The following is a 19,952-nucleotide window of genomic DNA, read 5'->3' on the forward strand; positions in this document are numbered from 1 at the left end:
GCAGCTTTAGTACCTGGCAGTTTATTGTGCAAAAAGTCCTGCAGTTCTTCGAGAAACTCGCATCAAAACACTGTTGCAAAACACGGTTTCCAAGTGCTTAAAAAAAATTAGCAAGTGACTTTAGAACTGGGTGAAATGAAAGTCCCCCACGGTAGCCCATCTGGGTCTTTGGAGCCAGCAGAAGCCAAGGTTGGTGTGTGGGGGCGGTGGTAGGAAGACGGGCTGGTGGGGGGCGGGGAGGGAGGGAATCGGGAACCAGTGAAAAGAAGTAAAAGAACTTCAGTGCAAGCCCAGGAAATGCCTCGTCCTCCTGCCTAAACAGCCATGGGACCGCGGGGGCTAGGAAGGATACCAGCAACTGCTCCACCTTCCTGCCACTCGCACTGTTAGACGCGAAGGCCATGGCACGGACCCAGCAGTTCTGGGGCTGCCCCATCCCCAGACCTGGGCTCTTGGAAGGTGTTTAGCACAAAGATCCTTTTACAACCAGACCTGGGGAGAGGGGCAACACAGGGCGCTCTGGTGGGGAGGACCACTCCCTGGGGGCAGGGGTGATGCCCAGGGCCTTTGAAGTTCCTCCTGAGTTGCAGGACAGTCCGCAGGGAGCCCAGCTGTTTGCTCCCTCCATGGCTCAGCAGCTCCCCCGTGAGCCCGAGCTGGGAACTTCAGGAGGGCCGTTCTCTTACTGGGTTCCGTGGAGTCGTGGACATCCTGGAAGGCACAAGGGGTAGCTCCTCCCCCAGGAATCAATCATTCTGGAGGGCCAAGGGAAAGTTGCAGAGCATTTGAGCAGCTCCCCAAAGGTCATCTGCTGGGTTCCCTTCTCCTTCCCTCAGATGCAAAATGTCTCCAGAGGTGACCACCAGCTCCCTGTTAGCACTGCTTTTCCTTGGTCAGATGTCAAGCCCTTCAGAGACTCTCAGACTTCTGCCCTTTAACTTGGCCATTTGGCTGAACTAGGAACCTAGCTTTGGGTTGGCAACGGAGCCATCTCCCAGCCTTGATACCCAATCCCAGGCCTACCTTAGTTTCCCCCTCCCCTCCCCTGTTGCCCGCTATGTCCACCAGTGTTGACCCAATCCTGCTCTGACACCTACCCACTTTCTACCTCAATATTCAGATCTAGCTCCCTGGCCCTGGGGCCCTTCCTGTGGCCACTGAAATGACATGGAGGAAGAGGCCCAGACTGGTGTCACCTTGAACATTCCATATGACTCTGAATCATGAATATTTATTGACGCCCTATGGATGGGGTGCTGTGCTAGGCACGTTACATGTATCATCTCATTGAGTCTCACTGAGTCACTCTTAGCCCCATGTAACAGGTGAGGAAACTTAGGCTTGGAAAGATATGTGACCTGCCCAAGATCACACAGCTAATAAATGATGGAGCTGGTTTAGAATTTAGGCAGTCGGAGTTCCCGTTGTGGCTCAGTGGTTAACGAATCTGAATAGGAACCATGAGGTTGCGGGTTTGATCCCTGGCCTCGCTCAGTGGGTTAAGGATCTAGGTCGCAGATGCGGCTCGGATCCCAAGTTGCTGTGGCTCTGGCGTAGGCTGCCGGCTACAGCTCCGATTAGACCCCTAGCCTGGGAACCTCCATTTGCCGCAGGTGTAGCCCTAAAAAGACCAAAAAATAAAAGGCATTTGAACTCCATGACGTGAGCTTAATAAAAATTCTCACGCTAGCCAATAGTAAATCATAAAATAATTTGATTCTGGAAGAATCTCTAGCTAAAATTCTGGGGTAATCTGCATTTATAGGAAAAGTGGACCCAGGTTTTCACGTCTCCAGATGGGCCATGATCTTAACTACCTAAGGAAACTCAGGAAATAGTCCCTCCACGAGGGGAAGGGATGGCCCTCCCGGGAGACCAGGGCCTCACCTCTGTTATCAACAGGACCTGTAAATATATTTACAAAGCAGCCCAAGGCACTGTATTTCTTCCCCCTGCTCTTCTTATTGAGGGTAAGAGGGGCAACGTGTGGACCGAAAGCCACATACTTGCAAAGGCATCCTTCCTCTGGAGACCAAGAAGCAGCAAATTCTTTTCCTGGGAACATCTCTATCAAGCAGACATCTGTTACTCTTAAGTGATCTGTATGCCATAACAGTTTAAAAAACAGAGTTTAAATGCTTAAATAAGAAGAAAACAGTTTGCCAGCATTGCAAAACAGCATATAAACTGTGCTGGAATTAGCACAACGGAAACATTTATCTTCCCTAGATAATCTTGAAACTGGACCTTTTTTTTTTTTTTTGGATGATGTGTAATTATGTTTGTTGGCATGGAAAGATGGTCATGATATATTGCTAAAAGGGAAAAAAATGGTTGCAAATACCGAACCAGACTTTTTAAAGGAGCATTTGACTCTCTATCCCTGGCTAGGGTGAGACACCCTCTGCATGTCCTGCAGAGGTCAAGACTGGCTGGGTGGTGGCCTTCTTCCTGGGAAAACAGAGACCCGTTTTTTAGTTGGAATGGCCAAAGGCTTGTCTGAGCTAAAACGTGACTCAGCTTGGTATAGAGAAAGATGGTGGGCTGGGGGGGTGTGGGAGCCTCAAAGACCTGGGTTCCAATCCTGACATCACCAACCATGAGCCATGGTTACCTGGTGCGTGTTCCATGCCTCCAAAGTTTGGTCCCCATTGATACAGTGCAAGCCACACCCACCGGCCACATTTGACACCATCTGCAATGCGCCCAGCACAATACCTGGCACGAGGGAGGAGCTCAAGAAATGGGGAATCTCCCAAATCTGCATTTATATGACAATCGCAAGGGTTGACCATTACCAAGAGGCCATAGTGAGATGCTAGGGTGTGAATGGGCTCAACCAAAACTTGAGATCCTGACCCACTTGGCATTTCTTGGCTCACTGCAGAAACGTTTACAGAGGGCTACCATGTGGCTGCTCGAAGCCAGGCAGGAGGCTCACCTCTGGGAACTCGGCGAAACACATCCAGTCCCTGTCCTTGGGGAGAGAGGTCAAACTGGTAACAGAAAATGAGCCATGTGCCAGGGCTCTGGAGATACTAGAGAGGGGGTGCAAGGGCAGGGGGAGGGGGCTGCTTAGTGCGGCCCCCAGGAAAGATTTCTGCCAGGAGCTGACATATGGCCTGGGACTTGAAGGACAGAAAGGACTGAGGTCAGGAGGGGTGGCCTGTGCAGAGGCTTCAGAGAGCAGCATCCGTGGCCCACTCACATCTGAAATGAGGCCATGGTCATGATCTGAATTTTTACTCTGAGAACAAAGAAAGCCACAGAAGGGGCTCAGGCAGATGAGCAGCCGGGTCAGGTCTGGGCTTTTTAAAAGGTGGGTGGAGGAGCTCCCTGGTGGCCCAGTGGGTTAAGGATCTGGCACTGTCACCACTGTGTCTTGGGTCACTGCTGTGGGTTTGATCCCTAGCCCTGGAATTTCCACATGCTATAGGCATGGCCAAAAAGAAAAAATTTTTTTAAAAAATTTTAAAAAGGTGGATAGATGCGAGCTGAAGATGGGGAAGGGGGTGTGAGTGAGGAGAAATGACCAGTGAGGAGGCTCCATCAGGCAAGGGATGAGGAAGGCAGCTTGGTCAGGACCTGGGGCCATGTGGTGGGAAGGATGGACGTGTTCACTGGATTTTGGAGCCGAATCTAGGAGACCTGCTGATGGATCAGACATAAAAATGCAGGAAAGGGGAGACCCTCAGGGCACTTCCAGGTGCCCCAACTCAGTGGCTTTGTGGTAACTGGGAAAACCCCCATTTCTTCTGGTGGACACAGCACTGTGACCAACACAAACACCTACCGAGGGTACTGACCCTCACTCAGAGGCCACAAGGAGAGACACGCCTCCCCCAGGTTTCTGCTTGAGCAACTTTGGACCTGCAAAGCTCGCCATGCCTGTGGGAATCCAAGGAGAGCCATGTGGGGACCCTTTTGGCAGTGATTCCATCCCGCTCCCCGCCCTGCCCAGGCACAGCCCTGCTGCAGGGCTCACCGCATCCTGTACAGCCAGCCTCGAGAAGACACACACAACTTTCAAACCCTGGAACCTAAGGGGACAAGAAGACCCTTTAGCGCTTAAATAAATGCAAGCTCTAGAACACCCGCAGCCAAAACGAAAGTAAATAATGACAATGTGAGTCATGCCGGTGCTTGCCTAGTCGTTTGCAGAGCATATAAACAAAGCGTGCTCACAAATTCAGAGCTGTGACCTGGGAGTTGGGTACCCGTTCATCGGCTCCCAACTCTGTAACACAGGAAAAGATGTATCGGCAAAACCGTAATGGGAAACTTGGCTAATTCTTCATTCTCTGCAGTCCACCTGAGACTAGAATTTTAAACGCTTATCCCCATGAGAAGAGAGCGCTCATTCTCATGTTTTTCGAATGAAATCACTTCACCGCCGGTGTCAGTATGAAGCTTAACGTCCTGATATTCAGGGAAAAGACAAAACAACCGAGCATGTAAACTTGGGATGAACACAACCAGCAGGTGTGTCCCATCAGACCCTCTCCCAGGAGCTAGCCACTTTCCCCTAGCAGAGTTTTTTGGAAAAGACTCCATCCCATCTGCCCAGCTGCTCCCTTAAAGGCAGGGCTGATGCTTCATTCTTTAACCCCCCTACCTTCCTATGGCTAGTGTTTGGCCTTGGATATAGTAGGTGCTCACTAAATAGTTGTCATGTAAATGAGCATCTTTTCCAAATGCCGGTATTTACCCCCCACTATGGGTGGTGTCCCTGGGCCCCCGTCCGGGCAGAGGATGGACCAAAGGAGGAGCTGGGGTCGGAACACAGAAGGCTTGGTTTCAAGCCTTAGATTCTACCATTCACAAGCTCGTGCCTATGTGAGTCTTGTCCTTTTATTTGGTTTCCCCACCTCTAAAGTGGGAGAAAATAGCTGTCCTCCCACTTTTTTAAGATTGTACTAAGGCAGTGGGAAAAAAGATTTGGAAAGGGGTTCAAGCAGGAGGCATTCCCGGCCCACCATGGGTGGAGTTGTGTGATTGAGAAGGCAGGACTATGCAGGGGCATGGACCAGAACTGACACTCAGAAGGCCAGGCGGGGCCAGCAGAGCCGAGGTAGGATTGCTTCCAAGTCACAGAGGACAATGTCACCCAGTCCGAGCTCTCTGCCCGTTGGAAATAGAGATCAGGGCACAAACTATGGAGCCAGTAGATAACAAACTGAATGGCTGGTTACAAGGCCATAGGGAATGAGGGGGCCTGCTGCCAACTGGAGACCACGCACGTGACCCACCCCAGGCAAAAGCACTGCAAGCTTTAAAACACATGCCCCATAAGCACCACATCTATGGCCTGTGGGCCGAGATTCTGAGAGCCTGCAGGCTGCTGTCTTAAGCACGTTTCCGCTGATGCTTTGACATCTGGGTCCTGGCTGGCACCGGTGAGACTGCCTCTCCCAGCACTAGATTCCCAGCTGACCAATCGGGGGCTTATGTCCCCAGGCCCCTTCTTTATAGGGCTTTCCCACTCTGGGCCACCTGCCCTAATCACTCAGACAATTAGGGACGGTCCCTAGGCCCCAGAGCCCAGCGAAATGATTCAAGCTAGCCCATCCTACCCTTTAGCCTGCCCTACTTTTCCAAGGAAAAACTGCAAGACCCTTTCTTGCCCACCCTCCGTTCCCCTCACTCCCCTGGCTCCTGGTTGACTCTGGCGATTCCTCACATGGCCCTGTGTGGCGTGACCTGCCCCCTTTGCTGAGGAACTGTAACAAACTCTCCTTTCAATGGTAGTTGTCACCTGATCTGTTAGGCTCACCATACCTGAAATAATACTCAAACCTACACTTTAGAACACCTGTGAACTCCACTGGTGCATGAACTGTCACAACCGCTTTATTCCCACTGAATCTTGGCACCTAACATGGTCCCGAGAACATTGCAGACTCAATTTAAATACTAATAAATCGGTGGATGAACAGACTAGCGTGAAAGTGAAAAGCCGAGTAGAAGCATCAGTCTGGCTACACAGACCCCCTACACTCCATCTCACTTCTGCAATGGCTTTGGGAAGCTGAATGCTGCACCTGCCTCAGTTCTGGGATTGGCGGAGGTGTGGGCAGCCAGGGAGGAGCAAGCCGGGGGAAGTGGTGGGAGTGCACACTGGTGGGAGTGAGATGCGGTGAAACGTAAGCTCACCCTCCCAGTGGCTGGCATTCAGCTTTTCAGGCAGCTCCTACGCGAGAGGTTTTTCTTTCAGCAATCTTCAGGCCAACTCTGGCTGTTTCCTTTATGTGCTGATGACGAGATCACCACCTCAAAGCGTCTCTGAACCCAGTGGTAAAAGGGTAAAAGCCAGAAAGAGGGTTTCCAGCCAACCCACATTCTCTGGGACCTGCCCAGTAAGGCCCCGCAAAGGGAGTACCAAGCAGCTCGCTCAGCTCCATGGCACCCCAGGACTATCCTGCATCTGCAAAAGGGCAGGGGTTGGGGGGTCTGCATCCTTGCACTTTTCTGGCTGGGAAACTGCCAGCCGAGCTTGAGGACACATATTGTTTTTAATCCTTACCCTCTAAAGTGCAGCAGTCGCTGTGCTTGACGATGGACAGGACTTCAGATGACAGAGCCCATGGGTATCACTCTCATCCCAGGCTGAGAGGAAGCCAGTCTGGAACATCTTGAGGGAGGCAGAAACCTGCTCCCCTGTTGAGGAAGGTGAAGCACTTGCTGCTTCTGAGGAATGCTCGGTGGGGTGGCTCGGTTTGCAGCAGTGAATGGCTCCCTGAAGACCGTCCCCTCCCAAGGCCCAAGACAGAAGAACAGGGGAGCATCTGACCACAGGAATGGACACTGAGAATGTGGGGGCTGCCCAAGACGTCATGCCAAAAGAGGGTGGTCGGGTAGGGTGATTCTGCAAACCACAGCAGAACCAGCTGCCGCCTGTTACCCCAGAGTAATGAGTAAACTCACTCCCTTCTCTCCCAAAGGTCCTGGTTTTGATTGATACACCATACGGTCACGCTCAACAGCAGAGAATTTTTTGCAAATGGGGAACAACGGAGCTGAAAGGCTCTCAGTAAGAGTCTGGTGGTTCGTGTGTACAAACAGGAGTTTAAGGTTTGGCAAATGTGATGAAGAAGGTCTGGTGGCAGCAGATGGCAGGAGCAATAAGCAGAAGGGAACTGTGCTTGACCTTGGGCTCTGCTTGGGGGGTGGGCACTGTGGGCTGGTTGGGACAATCTGGGCCGAGCAGGACTTGACTCACAGCCTCTCCGCACAAGAAGAGAGGACTTCCAAAGACAGCATCTCTTTCCCCTGGTTGAAGTCTCAAGCCCACAGAAAAGTCCAACAAAGGGTTCCACCAGATGGGCTACCAGAGAAGGGACCAGCCCCCCAACTCCATCGGCACAGGCTGGGCGCCACCATCCCATTCAGCACCTTGCATTGCCATGGGGACCCTGAACAATCTCCCATCTTTTTCCTGGTTGAGATCTCGCTTCTGTCAAAACGAACTACTTGTGTCACATGAACTGTCACAGGCTGTGGGCAGAACCAGGACAAACCCACGTGTAAGAAATAGCCCTCTGAAGACGCTCACATGCAGCCCCCCAAATCCTTAGAAGCCGTGATGAATTTTCTTTTCCCAGCACTGAACTTACTCTCTAGGAGTATTTAACCCAAAAAGTACCTGATAGGCCAAAGCCCCAGTGGCCCGAGTTTGTCCCATCAACTCCTTCTTGAGCTGATTCACCAAGTGAATCTGTGGACACCCATGGCCGGCCCTCCCAGAGGCAGGGCAAAGATTTCAAAGGTTCAAGCTGGCTGTAAGCCTCACCTGGTGGCCTCACATGAAGTTTAATCAAGCTGTAAAGTACTCAAAATGTCCAGTGTTTAAGGACCTCTTCCGCCTTTGTGTATGTGTTTGTGTGAGAACTAAAATTTCAAAGCTATTTGTCTTTTTTATGTAAGATGAGCCATCATGCAAAACTTACTGGCCAAGCAGGTAATCGAATACACATATCCCATGGAAGGGTTTTGTACATTTCAGTCCTTGCAGATAACAAAGCCGTTATGAATCCTGCCTGGCCCTGAGAATGAGTTCCTTTGCTCCGGAAAGCTGCCAGTCCTGCCAGCCTCTTTGGGGGGAGGGGCTCATGTATTATAAATTCTCGAAGCTCGTTTAGCCGCAGTCTGGGCATCGGTGGAATCTTCATCCTCTTCCTCGGTTCGCTTGTGTTTTAAGAACAAGTCAGACTTTAAGAAGCGGCTGTAGCTGTCATACTTCATGAGGTTGAAGATCTAAGGGGAAAAGGAAAAGAGTCTGAAGGGTGAGGCTAACCAGGCTTCAAATCATCCCATCAAATGTTTATTAAATACCTAGCAAGTGCCGAGGCATGTAAATACGTGTCAAAACCCACAAAGAAAGCTAAAGTAAGTCATGCGCTAGACAAGGCGGGTTTCTGGGATATTTGGGGGTCATTGCAAAAGTATCTCAATGGAAGATAAGAGCTTAACGAATCCCACAAATCTATACTTTCCACGGAAGTATAGGTTCACAGAGCTCTGATTCATAGCCTGGTATCAAGAGGTTCTTTAAGAATCTCCACTTTATTCGGGCAATTAATACAGGGAAGGAGTTCTCCAGGAACTTGAGATTAGCAGAACAGAAACCATTTCTGTAGAGATACGATGGTATAAAGGCCACTAACATATCAGATGATGCCAAGACAGTTAAGCCCCCCCGGAAGTCTGGCATGAAAATCTCAAGCAAACCTATCATTATGCCTAGAAACAAAATGGGGCTTATTCAGTGCAGGGCAGGGAAGTGAAATGACAATCTAACAGCCCTAATGCAAGAAAATAGCAGTCAGCTGCAGAATGCAAACATCTGCTGGCTCAAATGGGCCAGCAGTGCATCTCTGGGAGAAGAATGCATTGGAAGGTAGAATCGTCAGGTGCAAAGGGAAGACAACTCCTGCCTGCCCCCTGCCCCACTCCAAGTCCTCAAAGAGCTCCCCCCTCTCTCCTAAGCCCCTACTCCCAGCAGCCCTCTCCCTACTCCCACCGCATCTTTGCTAGCCTCCTCCCTGGCCCTGCAGAGGGGTGAAGAAAAGAGAAGAACTTTCCAAATATCTGGGGATACCGTCTTTCTTGGGGAACCCCTCTCCAACTCTCAGGCCTTTCGACTGAATCTTCAGGACACACCACAGACTGAAAATCCACACGGCACACCCTGATGCCTGAACAGCACTGCCATAGGCTCAACAAGTGGAAAGTTCCAGGGGTGTCTTAGAATGTCGCTCACTGCCAGGCGGGGTTATCAAGTGGGTGGTAAAACAGCTTTTAAACCCACCCTCTCCCAAGAGGCACACAAACTACTTTGTAAATGAAATGTCCGATGGTGTCCGAGGACTCAGGACATCTGCCTGGGGGGATGGGAGAACTCGGCCTTGGCCTTGACACCTTCATTTTCCCAAGACACCTTCAACCATGGGAGAACCGCCTAAGTCCCTTCGCTCTCAGCAGAGTCTGGTCCTCGGGTTTTTTTAATTTTTACTGAAATATAGTTGATTTACACTTTCAGGTGTACAGAGAAGTGATTCAGTTATATATATTGGAGATCTTTTCCATTATAGGTTTTTACAAGATACTCTGTATAGTTCCCTGTGCTATACAGTAGGTCCTTGTTATCTATTTTATATATATTGTATTTTAATCCCAAATTCTCAAGTTATCCCTCTCCACCAAACCTTTCCCCTTTAGTAATCATAAATTTGTTCTGAGTCTACTTGTTCTGTAAATAAGTTCATTTACATCGTTTTTTTAGATTCAACATATAAGCAATATCACAAGATATTTGTGTTTGACTGACCTGGGTTTTCTTGGAGCTCTTAAACTACACCTACCCTGCCCTGGGTGCCCTTCCAGTCTAACTGCTCAGAAAGACCAAGCCTCTGGAAGCCCCCACCCTGTGCATCTCCCTAGCAGTTAATCTATTTTGTAGCAATCTCATCATCCTAGATTATTTACTGAGGTTTGGAGAAGTTATTCATTTAAAAAAATCTCCCAGAAAATACAAAAACCATTGCCAGGGGCGAGGTGAGGAATAAGGAATGTCACCATTTCGCGGTCTCCCACGTATGTGCCATCCCTCAGCACCTGCATTAGTCAGGAACGAGAGCCCCCAAAGGGGACTTTGAGATGCCCACCTAGTTCAAATTTGGAATGATGCTCGAAGAGGAGCTAATGGAAGCAACTTCGTGTGAGAGTGCCCCTCCTGGCACCCCGCCCCCACCCCCACTGCCACCCCCACCCCGGTCCGCAACAGATGGGACCCAGCGCAGCCAGCAGGATGCGGTTCGACCCGAGTGTCTCGTCTGAGGCTCCGTGTGTGGGAGTGGAACATCCTGTTTGCCTGCCGTGGCTCTTCAAAGCAAAGAAGAAAAAAGGCCGGGCTGGAGGCTCCCAGGGCCAGAGGCCGTGGAGGAGGAGGAAGGGGGTTGCTTGAGCAAGGCGTCAGGGGCCGGCAGGACTCACCCAGCCTCCAGGAGATGCCAGGACACCGCAGGCTCTGCTCCCCCTTAGGCACTCTTGGGGCTAGCAAGCTCAAGGGGCGGGTGGCTACCGACTAGAAGAACCTACAGGCCACTCCCTGCCGGGGCAGGTACGAGGTACCGGTGGAGGCCGTCGGGCAGGGGCTTCCCTCTCCACCAGCCCTCGCCTGCCTCCTGGTGCAGCCTCTGGTGCCGAGAGTCACTGGGTGGCAGCTGCAGTCCTCAGACTCAGATTTGAAGGAAAGGGATGCTGCTCTCAAGAGCCTCATTTTCTGGAGTGATGAGCTGCCTGGTATCTCTGCTCCGGGTCTTCACTGCCATGGGCCACAGGTCTCCTGGGCACTGGCCTAGGAGCATGTGGCAGTAGGATGCTCCCATCCTAGGGCCCCTCATGGGTGGTGCTCAGTGCAGATGGCTTAGAGGATAGGGATTATGCCTAAAAAATCTCTTCCAAGAAAGTGGCCAAAGACCAGCTACTCAGCTGCTGACCACAGCATCTTTATCACTGGGCAATGGCAAACGTTCCTCAGAGGAACGTTTGCCCAGTGAACGAAAAGAACCCACCTGCCAAGCAACGACAGGGCTGGTTAAAGGATTCAGGCTGGTACCAAGCCAGCCGAGAGTGCCTTCAAACCACACATCAGGCCCTGCGTGGAGCAGCCTCTGATCCTCACCAAACCCCTGAGATCCCCAATCCCACAGGGGAAGAAACCAGGCCTTGGAGGTTCTGTGCTTTGCTCCAGTGGCTGGTACATTATCAGCTCGGGTGCTGTGACAAGCACCGAGGCCTGGGTAACTTAAACAACAAAAGTTTCCTTCCTCCAAGTTCTGGAGTCTGGAAGTCCAAGATCAAGGTGGCAGCAGGGCTGGTTTCTCCTGAGCTTGGAGGTGGCCGTCTTCCCCAGGGTCTCTCCTCTGTGCGTGTCTATGTCCTACTCTCCTCTCCTTATCAGGACGTAGCTCAGGTTGGACTAGGACCCACCCCCAAGGACCCCATGTAATGTCAATCGCCCCTTTAAGGAATCCCCATCTCCAAACAGTCACATTCTGAGGTTCAGGGGTTTAGGAATCAAACACATGAATTTGAGGGGAGACACAAGTCTGCCCACAACAGTGGGCAAAAGAGCCGGGTGGGCTGCAAACCCCGACCACCCAGCTCTGGAGCCCACACTCCTAACCTCTGGGCTCCCCTGCAGCTCATATGGCAGAGCAAGAGGCCGTCCTTAAAAAAAAGGTGGTGAACAGGTGGGAAGATGTACACAAGTGTTAAATGGCTGAACACTGCATTTTTTTAAATGCCCCGAACCTAGAGACAAAGACCCCAAATATGTTCTTTAATGTGCGCTTGTGCGTGTAAATGGGAAATATCCCCAAAGGTCAGCAGAGGAGGTCGAACAGTGTGCCCCCCAGATGTCTGTCCACCTGGAAGCTCAGAATAGGACTTTATTTGGGAAGAGACTTAGTTGAGGATCTCGACTGACATCATTATGTATTTAGGGTGGGCCCCGCTCCTTAGAAGTGGAGAGGAGAGGCTGACACACGAGTGAGGGAGAAAGGCTGGGCAGGGACTGGGGAGATGCGGCTACAAGCCGAGGACACCAAGGAGCACCGGCCACCATCAGATGCTGCAAGAGGCAAGTTAGGATGCTCCCCTCCAGCCTCCCGAGCAAGCTTGGCTCTGGCAGAGCCTCGCTGTCAGACTTCTGGCCGCCTGAGCTGGGAGAGGAAAAAATGTCTGTTGTTTTAAGCAACTTGGCTTGCGCTCATCTGTTAGGACAGCCCTTGGATGTGAACACAGTCAAGTTACGGACTACACCTCATACCTCCTTGAGCACAGAAAACACGATGGCCCTAGGGGGTCCCAGAAAACCAGGACCCTCGGATGGGGAGACCTGGCCTCACCAGGACTGAGCTGTGACCTTCCCCTGACAAATCTGCTTCACGTTGTCCGCAGGGGAGCAAAAGACCACAGAAGGTGGAGCTCCATCTGTGCTGGGCTGGGGCTCCAGGTGGGCAGACCATCTGAGCAGAGTCATAAGCAGGCAGGAAGGCAGCCGCCGATGGAGCAGAAAACTCAAGTTGGCAGCTTAAGTGGCATTATCTAGCTTTTTTTTTTTTTTTTTTTTGGCCAGCACAGCTGTAGCCCAGCAGGTTTGGGGCTTCGGCAGCCCCACATCTGGAGGTGCATGCCAGGACTGTCCATTGCTTAGTGTCGTAGCCTCAGGATCCAGCCCTACAGGCTGCTGGACATGGGACTCAGGGTGAAAACAGGTTCCCCAACTCAAGATCATTACAAAACAAGGAACCCCACCATCCCCAGACAGCATGACTGATGGAGGGTTCACCTTTCTGTGAAGGAAAACTATCCATGAGGTGCTTCGGTCTGAGACTATTGTGTGTCTGCGGCTCCAGGGAAGGGCTCCCGCGGAGACACATGATCAACCATAGAGTGAGAAGCTTCACTAGCTGTGAGGGCCCCTCTGTGAAGGTTTCAGCCCCATCTCAATCAAGTGCATTGCAGGCCAAATCAATCTTTTAACCCCTCCTCGAAGACAGGGATGCTAAAGACCTAAACTAAACACGCATCCTGCCTGCTCTTCACAGCCCCCCTCCCTGTTATCTCAACCAGGCATCAGGAGGAAAAACACGAATCCCTTAACACAACAGAAAGTCTTAGGCGATTTCATATTTGCTTCAGGAACTTGGTTTAGTTTTTACACGAAAATGGTTGAAAGAATGCACACCTGTCCATGAAGCATAGTTCTAAAACACACCTGCGAGCCTAGACTGCAGACAAGCTATCATAACCACACAGATAAAGCCAGCTCGCGCTCCATTCCTCACTCAAGGATCAGCTGGGCAGCACAGAGGCTGCTGGGACTAGGCAGAGGGATGTTCCCATCCCGGAGTTGAAGACCCCCCTCCCCCTCTGGTGACAGGGAAATGGGGTGAGCCCCCCACACCCCAAGTGGGGAAGAAGGCCTGAGGGCAGCTGGCAGAGAGCAGGTGTGGAAAAGAAAGCTCAGGTCAGCGCTTCTCCCAAAGTACCAGGGAGGGCGACACAGAAGGTTCTGTCACCTGGACAGTGCTCCTGCTTCCTGGACAGGCCTCCAGAGGCCGACAACGTGCCAGAGTGGGATCAGAACTCCAGAAAGATGCTGAACATGCACAGAGACCCCTGCCTGGGGTGAAATCCCCTCACAGGCCCTCAAGTCTGGTGCTGTTGCATTGCAGGGGGTGGGGGTGGGGCTTCGTCCACCTGTTCCCAGAATCCTTAATATTAAAATTCAAAGCTGAAATGACATGCTTTCCATATGGGGTGAAGGTGTTTTATTTTTGCCTTTTGCCATCAGGGAGGGAATTCAATACTATTCTGGCATTCCTCCCCCACGCCCTCTTCTTCCCCTAAACACTGTCTTAAAGTTGTGAAAAATAAAATAACTCTAAGCATTTCAAATGCTGTCCTTCCCGCCCCACCATCAGCCGGCAGAGAGCTGTGGCAGAGGCCGGGAGCCAGCGTTCCTTCCATTGGAATGAAAGCCCACGGGCTGCTCTTTCTGGCTTGGCCACTGGACCATGCCATTTTCCGGACTGGGCTTGGTCTTTGGGAGCAAAGGTCAGCTGGCACTAAGACTGAGGCGACCGGATCCCTGGCTCCAGCCACCACTGCAGACTTGGAGAAAGGGGACACCTAAACGACCCCCATAGACAGGGCAGCCCCTCCCCCACCTCTGGGTCCTCGCCAGCTGGTCCGCCCCTCTTACTGAGGTCTAAAAAGGAAGCGCTTCTCACTTCTTGGGTTCTGGGGAAATTCAAAGAAACGACAGTGCTAAAAAGGGGCCTGTGCATATGGTTCCTTTCTGTCAAGGATGTGGCTGGGAGCGCTGACATCTCACTGAAGTCTTTCAATTTTTTTTCTTTTAAACATCAGAGGTGGAGGACTTCCTTTTCCGTGGAGAAGGCCGCCTCCACTCTGCCCTCCCCAGACCAGACTTAGCATCGACCTCGAAGCCCGGGCGGCTTAGCGTCCTAGCAACACTCAAAATCCTCAGGAAGTGTAGACACCGGGGCCCCTAAGATTTCTGGAAGAAACCTGCGGCCTTCTCTTTCATGGTCTGAGAAAGCAATGACCTCAAGTTGCCATTTGCAATGACTTTGACTTCTGTCTTCTCCAATTTCCCTGCTGGTCCAGGGAACCCATCCTGCTAGGCTATGGAATTCAAACCAGAGGCTTTAGAGATAGAAAGGTGTGTGAACTGGGGCCCAGACACTTGTAGGAGCAGAATTCTGTTTTAAATCTTTCACATGGCACAACCTCAAGTCACTGAGCAGAGTTCAAGGTGTTCTATTTTCAAATACTCAGGGAAGGTTCTGGAAGGATATACAACATAAGGCAGAAAGTGAGAGGGAAGAGGCAGGAACTGGGTGGTGTTAGCTTTTCACTTCATGTAGTAATTTAACAATTAAAAAAACTTTAAGGCATGCCCTTGTGGAACAGTAACTTAACGATCCAGGCATTGTCACTGCAGAAGCTCAGGTCACTGCTGTGGTACAGGTTCAATCCCTGGCCCAGGGAATTTCCATGTGTTGCAGGCACAGCAAAAATGACAATTTTAAAAGTTAACTTGTCCAGAATGCTGGGTGGAGCAGTAACAGGATGTGCTCATGGCTAGTGCTGGTTTAGTGGGTTCCTGTGCTGGCCTTCCTCCCTGGAGTTCTAGCCGTGAGGGTGAATAGGACACATGTGTTCAGGCCACCAAGCTGACAGGGCCAGCACAGGCGGGCATTGCCATTTCTTGTACAAAAGAAAGGCATGTCAGGCTGCTGTGACTAATTTGACCCCTTCATGTTGTGGGTGCCTCTCAGCGCCTGAGTGACTGGAGGGAATGTTCTAGAATCAGCAAGGGCTGGTTGTATGGGAGATGAGAACTGAGGAAAGGAGGCGAAGGTGGGAAAAGAGAAGCCAGGGGAGAGCATTGGTTGGTCTTTAAATGCCAGAGACCACGCTGCTGTCCCAGGAGCCCCACGAGTGGTGGGGCAGGAAGGGTCCAGCTGAACCGGAAGCCCTGGGCTCAGGCTCCATTTCCCCTCCCAGCTCTGCGACCTCGGGCAGTCAGGTCACCTTCCTTCCCTCGAGGGAACTTTCTCTCGTAAACTGAGGTGTTGGGTCCCTCCTTCCCCAGACAACTTGAGAGTCAAATGAGACGCACACACAATGACATTGTGTAAACGAGGTTCAGTCCTACTGGTTTCCCAGGATTCACTAAAGTGTAGAAAACTGACATCTATCATTTGCTGCTTTTTTAAAAGGTAGGGCCTGGGGGCTCAGTGAAGCTAAGGCACGTGGACTATCTCGTTTTCAGAAGTCATTAAGCCAGGGTTCCTCAGCCTTGGCGCTACTGACATCTTGGACCAGATGCGTCTGTTGGGAGGGGGAGGGGGCGGTCCCGTGCACTGCAGGGTATTTAGCAGCATCCTGGCCTCTGCCCATTAGGTGCCAGGGGTAGCATTCCCACTCCAACTGTGACAACCAAAAATGGCTCCAGACACGGCCCAGGGTCCCCTAAGGAGCACAATCCACCCCCAGGTAAGAATGACTGCGTGAGGCCAAGGCACATCTTCCTGTGACATTCTAAAGGACAGGCACAGTTACCTCTTCTGGGGAGCTGACTGCACACCAGGCACCGCACTAAGTTAAGCACCTCACTGTGTTTCATCCTCATGACTGCCTCATTGTAACCTGAATTTCACAAATGAGGAAACTGAGGCTCAGAGAAGGACCACATCTTGCCTAAAGTTTGATAACCACTAAATTCTAAAGTCAAAGAAAAGAGAAAAAAATCAGGTCTAAGGAAACAAGGTTGCCATCAGGGGGTGATTTTTCTTAAACACAGGGGCATGGAAGGCTTGCGGGTGGCTCTGTGTGTAGCTTGGGGAGGCAGCAGAGTTTGCCAAAAGCCCCACGTTACTGATGAGGCCACAGAGGCCCCACCAGGAAACAGGATCCACGTGGGCCAGGATGGGAGGTCAAACTGAAACATCAGTTCCCACTTCCCCCTCCTGGCTGACCTGACATGCAGTGACAATGACAGTGCATCTGCATTGTCACTCAGCATCCAGGAAGTGATGGGCAGGGAGGGGTAGGGAAGGGGGAGGGGAGGCAGGCCATCTGGGTACAAATGATGAGCCATGGTCAGGAGACCGAGGGTTTGCAGCTGACTTTCTAGTAACTGAGATCACTCTGCATGCAGTCATCCATGTTCTCTGCCTGGCTGATGAATGACGGGCACAGCTGGAGCTGGGGATCAGAGCCAAGGTGCCCAGCTTTCAAGAGGTCCTTAGTCTAGCTGGCACATTTTATAAATAGCACAGGGTTGAAATTAAACTGGTTACCCCAGCCTCAGGGTCTAGCCCCAGCCAGTCCCTCCCAACTTAGCTTCTGTCACTTCCTTCCCTCACTCCACTCCAGCCACACAGACCTCCCCCGACACAGAGGGTGGATTCCAGCCCCAGGGCCTTTGCACCTGCCATTAGCTCTCCCTGAAAGGTCCTGCCCCTTCTCACCAGGCTCCCCTTGGCCGCTCAGATCTCAGCTGCCTCTTCAGGGGGCCCTCCCTGACCACTTGACCCGAAGTGGGCTCTTCCCAGGCACTCTTAGCCCATCACCTGTTGCATTCCTTTCCTGGCATTTACCTCCCTCCAGCCTCCTGGGTGGACAGGTGCTGCTTTCCTTGCTGCACACACAGTTCCTAGCACAGTCCCTGGCACAGAGCAGGCCCTCCATGGATACATACAGCGTAAAGGACTGAAAAAACAAGTCCACACAGCAGCAAACCAACCGAAACTGAACTGAGACCTCCCAGGGGAATTCTTCAGACAAAAAGCCACTGAAGAAACCAGCTCTCTGTAAGATCACCTCCCCCTTCCTGCTTCCTACAACTTCTGTCCCATAGCAGCCTTGGAGTCTAGGCTAAAGAAATGCCTCCAGTACTGCTCTCGCCTCTCCTGGGCTGGCCAGCTGGGCACACCGCTGGGCCACAGGAGCAGAGCTGAATTAAAGCAGAAGACAACCTCTCCAATTATGTATTTTCCAAGTAACAAAGCCCCCAAACTTAAGGGATCATTTTGGATGAAATTCCTTTTTTTTTTTTTTTTTTTTGTCTTTTTGCCATTTCTTGGGCCACTCCCGTGGCATATGGAGGTTCCCAGGCTAGGGGTCTATTCAGAGCTGTAGCTGCCAACCTACGCCAGAGCCACAGCAATGCGGGATCCGAGCCGCATCTGCAACCTACACCACAGCTCACGGCAACGCCAGATCGTTAACCCACTGAGCAAGGCCAGGGACCGAACCCGCAACCTCATGGTTCCTAGTCAGATTCGTTAACCACTGCGCCACGACGGGAACTCCATCGGATGAAATTCTTTTAAAACGTTTAACACTTTCGGCAGTGAATATGCTGGCCAAACTTTGTTTTTTGCTTGATACTTTGGGGTCATTACGATCACTAACTGCGTCACCACCCTGTAGCACAGGGATGCCCCTAGTGTGGTGTGTGGGGAGCTGTGGCCCCCACGCTTGGTGGTTCCCAATCACCGTGCTGTGGTTTCGTGTTTAGTATCATGTTTGTTTCCTCCCTGGCTGTTAGCCATGGCTTCTTGCTGCCCATTACTCCACAGCCTCTACCACCAGCACTTCAAACTGGCTGTGAACTGAAAAACCAAAACTGTCAGAACTGCGTGTAAACCAAGAGTCAACAGGACCTGAACGAAGACCTGAGACGCTCTCCTTTAGATGAGACTCGTGGATGTCAGATCATCTCATGTGAGGCTCAGGGAGGATTTTCCCGTCCTTCTAAGGTTCCAGCTGTGCCCCCAAATCCATGCTGCCCTATCAGCAGCCTCCAGGGCATGGAGTGCTGCCCGCTGTGGGGAGGAGCTGAGGCTCCCTGAGGTTTTCCTGGTGAGCCAGTGCTGAAAGCAGGCTGTTCAGACAACTTGGCGATAAAGCCAAGGGGTGCTTAACAAAGCCAAAGCTGCGGAGGAAGTCTTCAAGTTAATGTGCAGTCTTGTTCCAAACACACTCCCCTCAGCTTCACGCTCCTTCATTTAGGAAAACACGGCTTTCGCGGGAGCCTTTTGGGAGCAGAGACCCACAGACTGTGCTGAGCATCCGTTATGATAGTTATGAGCAATTCCCCCACCCCACGTTCCCCCCAACTCCGCCCCGAGGCAGAGTTTTCCAAAGCGAAACAGAACCCAGAAGCCCTTCCCAGGGACTTGCTATAGAATCAGCTCAGATTCCAAATATCTCGTCCCCACCCAGTTTCACCTCAGGAAGATAGCTCCTCTTCCCCCCTCAAATAAATGACTTTTAACAACAGGGTATAAAAGCACTTTTTTTTTTTTTTTTTTTTTTTACAGAGTAGTTTGAACTCTTCTACCACACATGTTAGATGTGTGTGCACATGCATATTTGTAGAAAAAAGATGGAAAGCCTAGACATCAACAGGAATGGAATGAAACTGTTTTCATCTTTACATTTTGGTTTCCCAAGTTTCTTTTGCCAAGCCTGTATGATTTTTCCAGTTAAGTAGATAAGTTTTGGGGTCTGTTTTTTTGGGGCCGTACCCAGAGCGTGCAGAAGTTTCTGGGGCCTGGTATCAACCTCCACCACAGTAGTGACAGCACCAGCTCCTTTAACCGCTAGGCCACCAAGGAACCCCAACAAGTCTTTTTTAATAAAAATTATTTTTAAAATATTTTTGTCACTTTAAGGAAACATCCTCTGTCCCTTATTTCCTCCTTTTTATATAACACTAAACCTTCCACGTCTCAATCCAGTGAGGGTGCCCAGGTCACAGAGACCCAGCTGGCCTAACGGCAGGACAGCCAGGCCTTTGGATTTTGAGACGTGTCACAAGCCTTAACGGCAGGAGAGCCAGGTCCTCCGGAGCCCGTGGTCTTGCACATGGAATGGCAGGAGCCCGTCCCACTCCTCGCCACCCCAGGTGGCTTCTGCAGTCCCAGAAAAGAACCATATACAACCATGGCTTTCCAATCCCCCTGCTCCAGCAGATCTCAGGGGGCTTTGAGGAGCAGTGTGGGGCTGTCTTGGAGCCCAGGGCAGCTGCTCAGGCTGTGGGGGACACAGTGTAGTCTTTGAAAGCAGGCATGACAGCCACCAGCACTTCCTATACCAGCGGGACTTTGTGCTAACAAACCACTTGTGCCCTTGACCCCAGCTTTCCTCCCCATCAAAATGGGAATGCCACTGCTCACTGGAGTGTAAATGTGATAGTACAGATGCCAAGGGGGCCGGGCACAGAAGGGCACCTCTGAAAGGTAGATACTGCTCTTACTGAGAATACCTAGAACACAGGAGTGTCAGTGCAGTTCTCAGCCCTGGCTGCATGTCAAAGTGCCCTAAGAAGCCGGGGAGCAAAT

The 19,952-nt window shown here is 51.4% G+C and overlaps 1 protein-coding gene across 2 annotated transcripts in view; it reads right to left on the bottom strand.

Moving 5' to 3' along the window:
• Positions 1–7,773: 7,773 nt before the first annotated feature.
• Positions 7,774–19,952, bottom strand: part of RGS10 (regulator of G protein signaling 10) — a 36,678-nt gene continuing 24,499 nt past the window's right edge. For both annotated transcript variants that reach the window (XM_001927416.5, XM_003359382.5), the window contains exon 5: positions 7,774–8,253. In XM_001927416.5, the coding sequence (XP_001927451.2) occupies positions 8,107–8,253 (147 nt within the window). In that variant the 3' untranslated portion in view covers positions 7,774–8,106. The remainder of the gene's footprint in view (positions 8,254–19,952) is intronic.

The sequence above is a fragment of the Sus scrofa genome, chromosome 14 (genome assembly GCF_054392235.1).
Source record: "Sus scrofa isolate SSC_HxYL_T2T_F1_AM1 chromosome 14, Sscrofa_HxYL_maternal_Yorkshire_Landrace_v2.0, whole genome shotgun sequence".
Classification (NCBI taxonomy): domain Eukaryota; kingdom Metazoa; phylum Chordata; class Mammalia; order Artiodactyla; family Suidae; genus Sus; species Sus scrofa.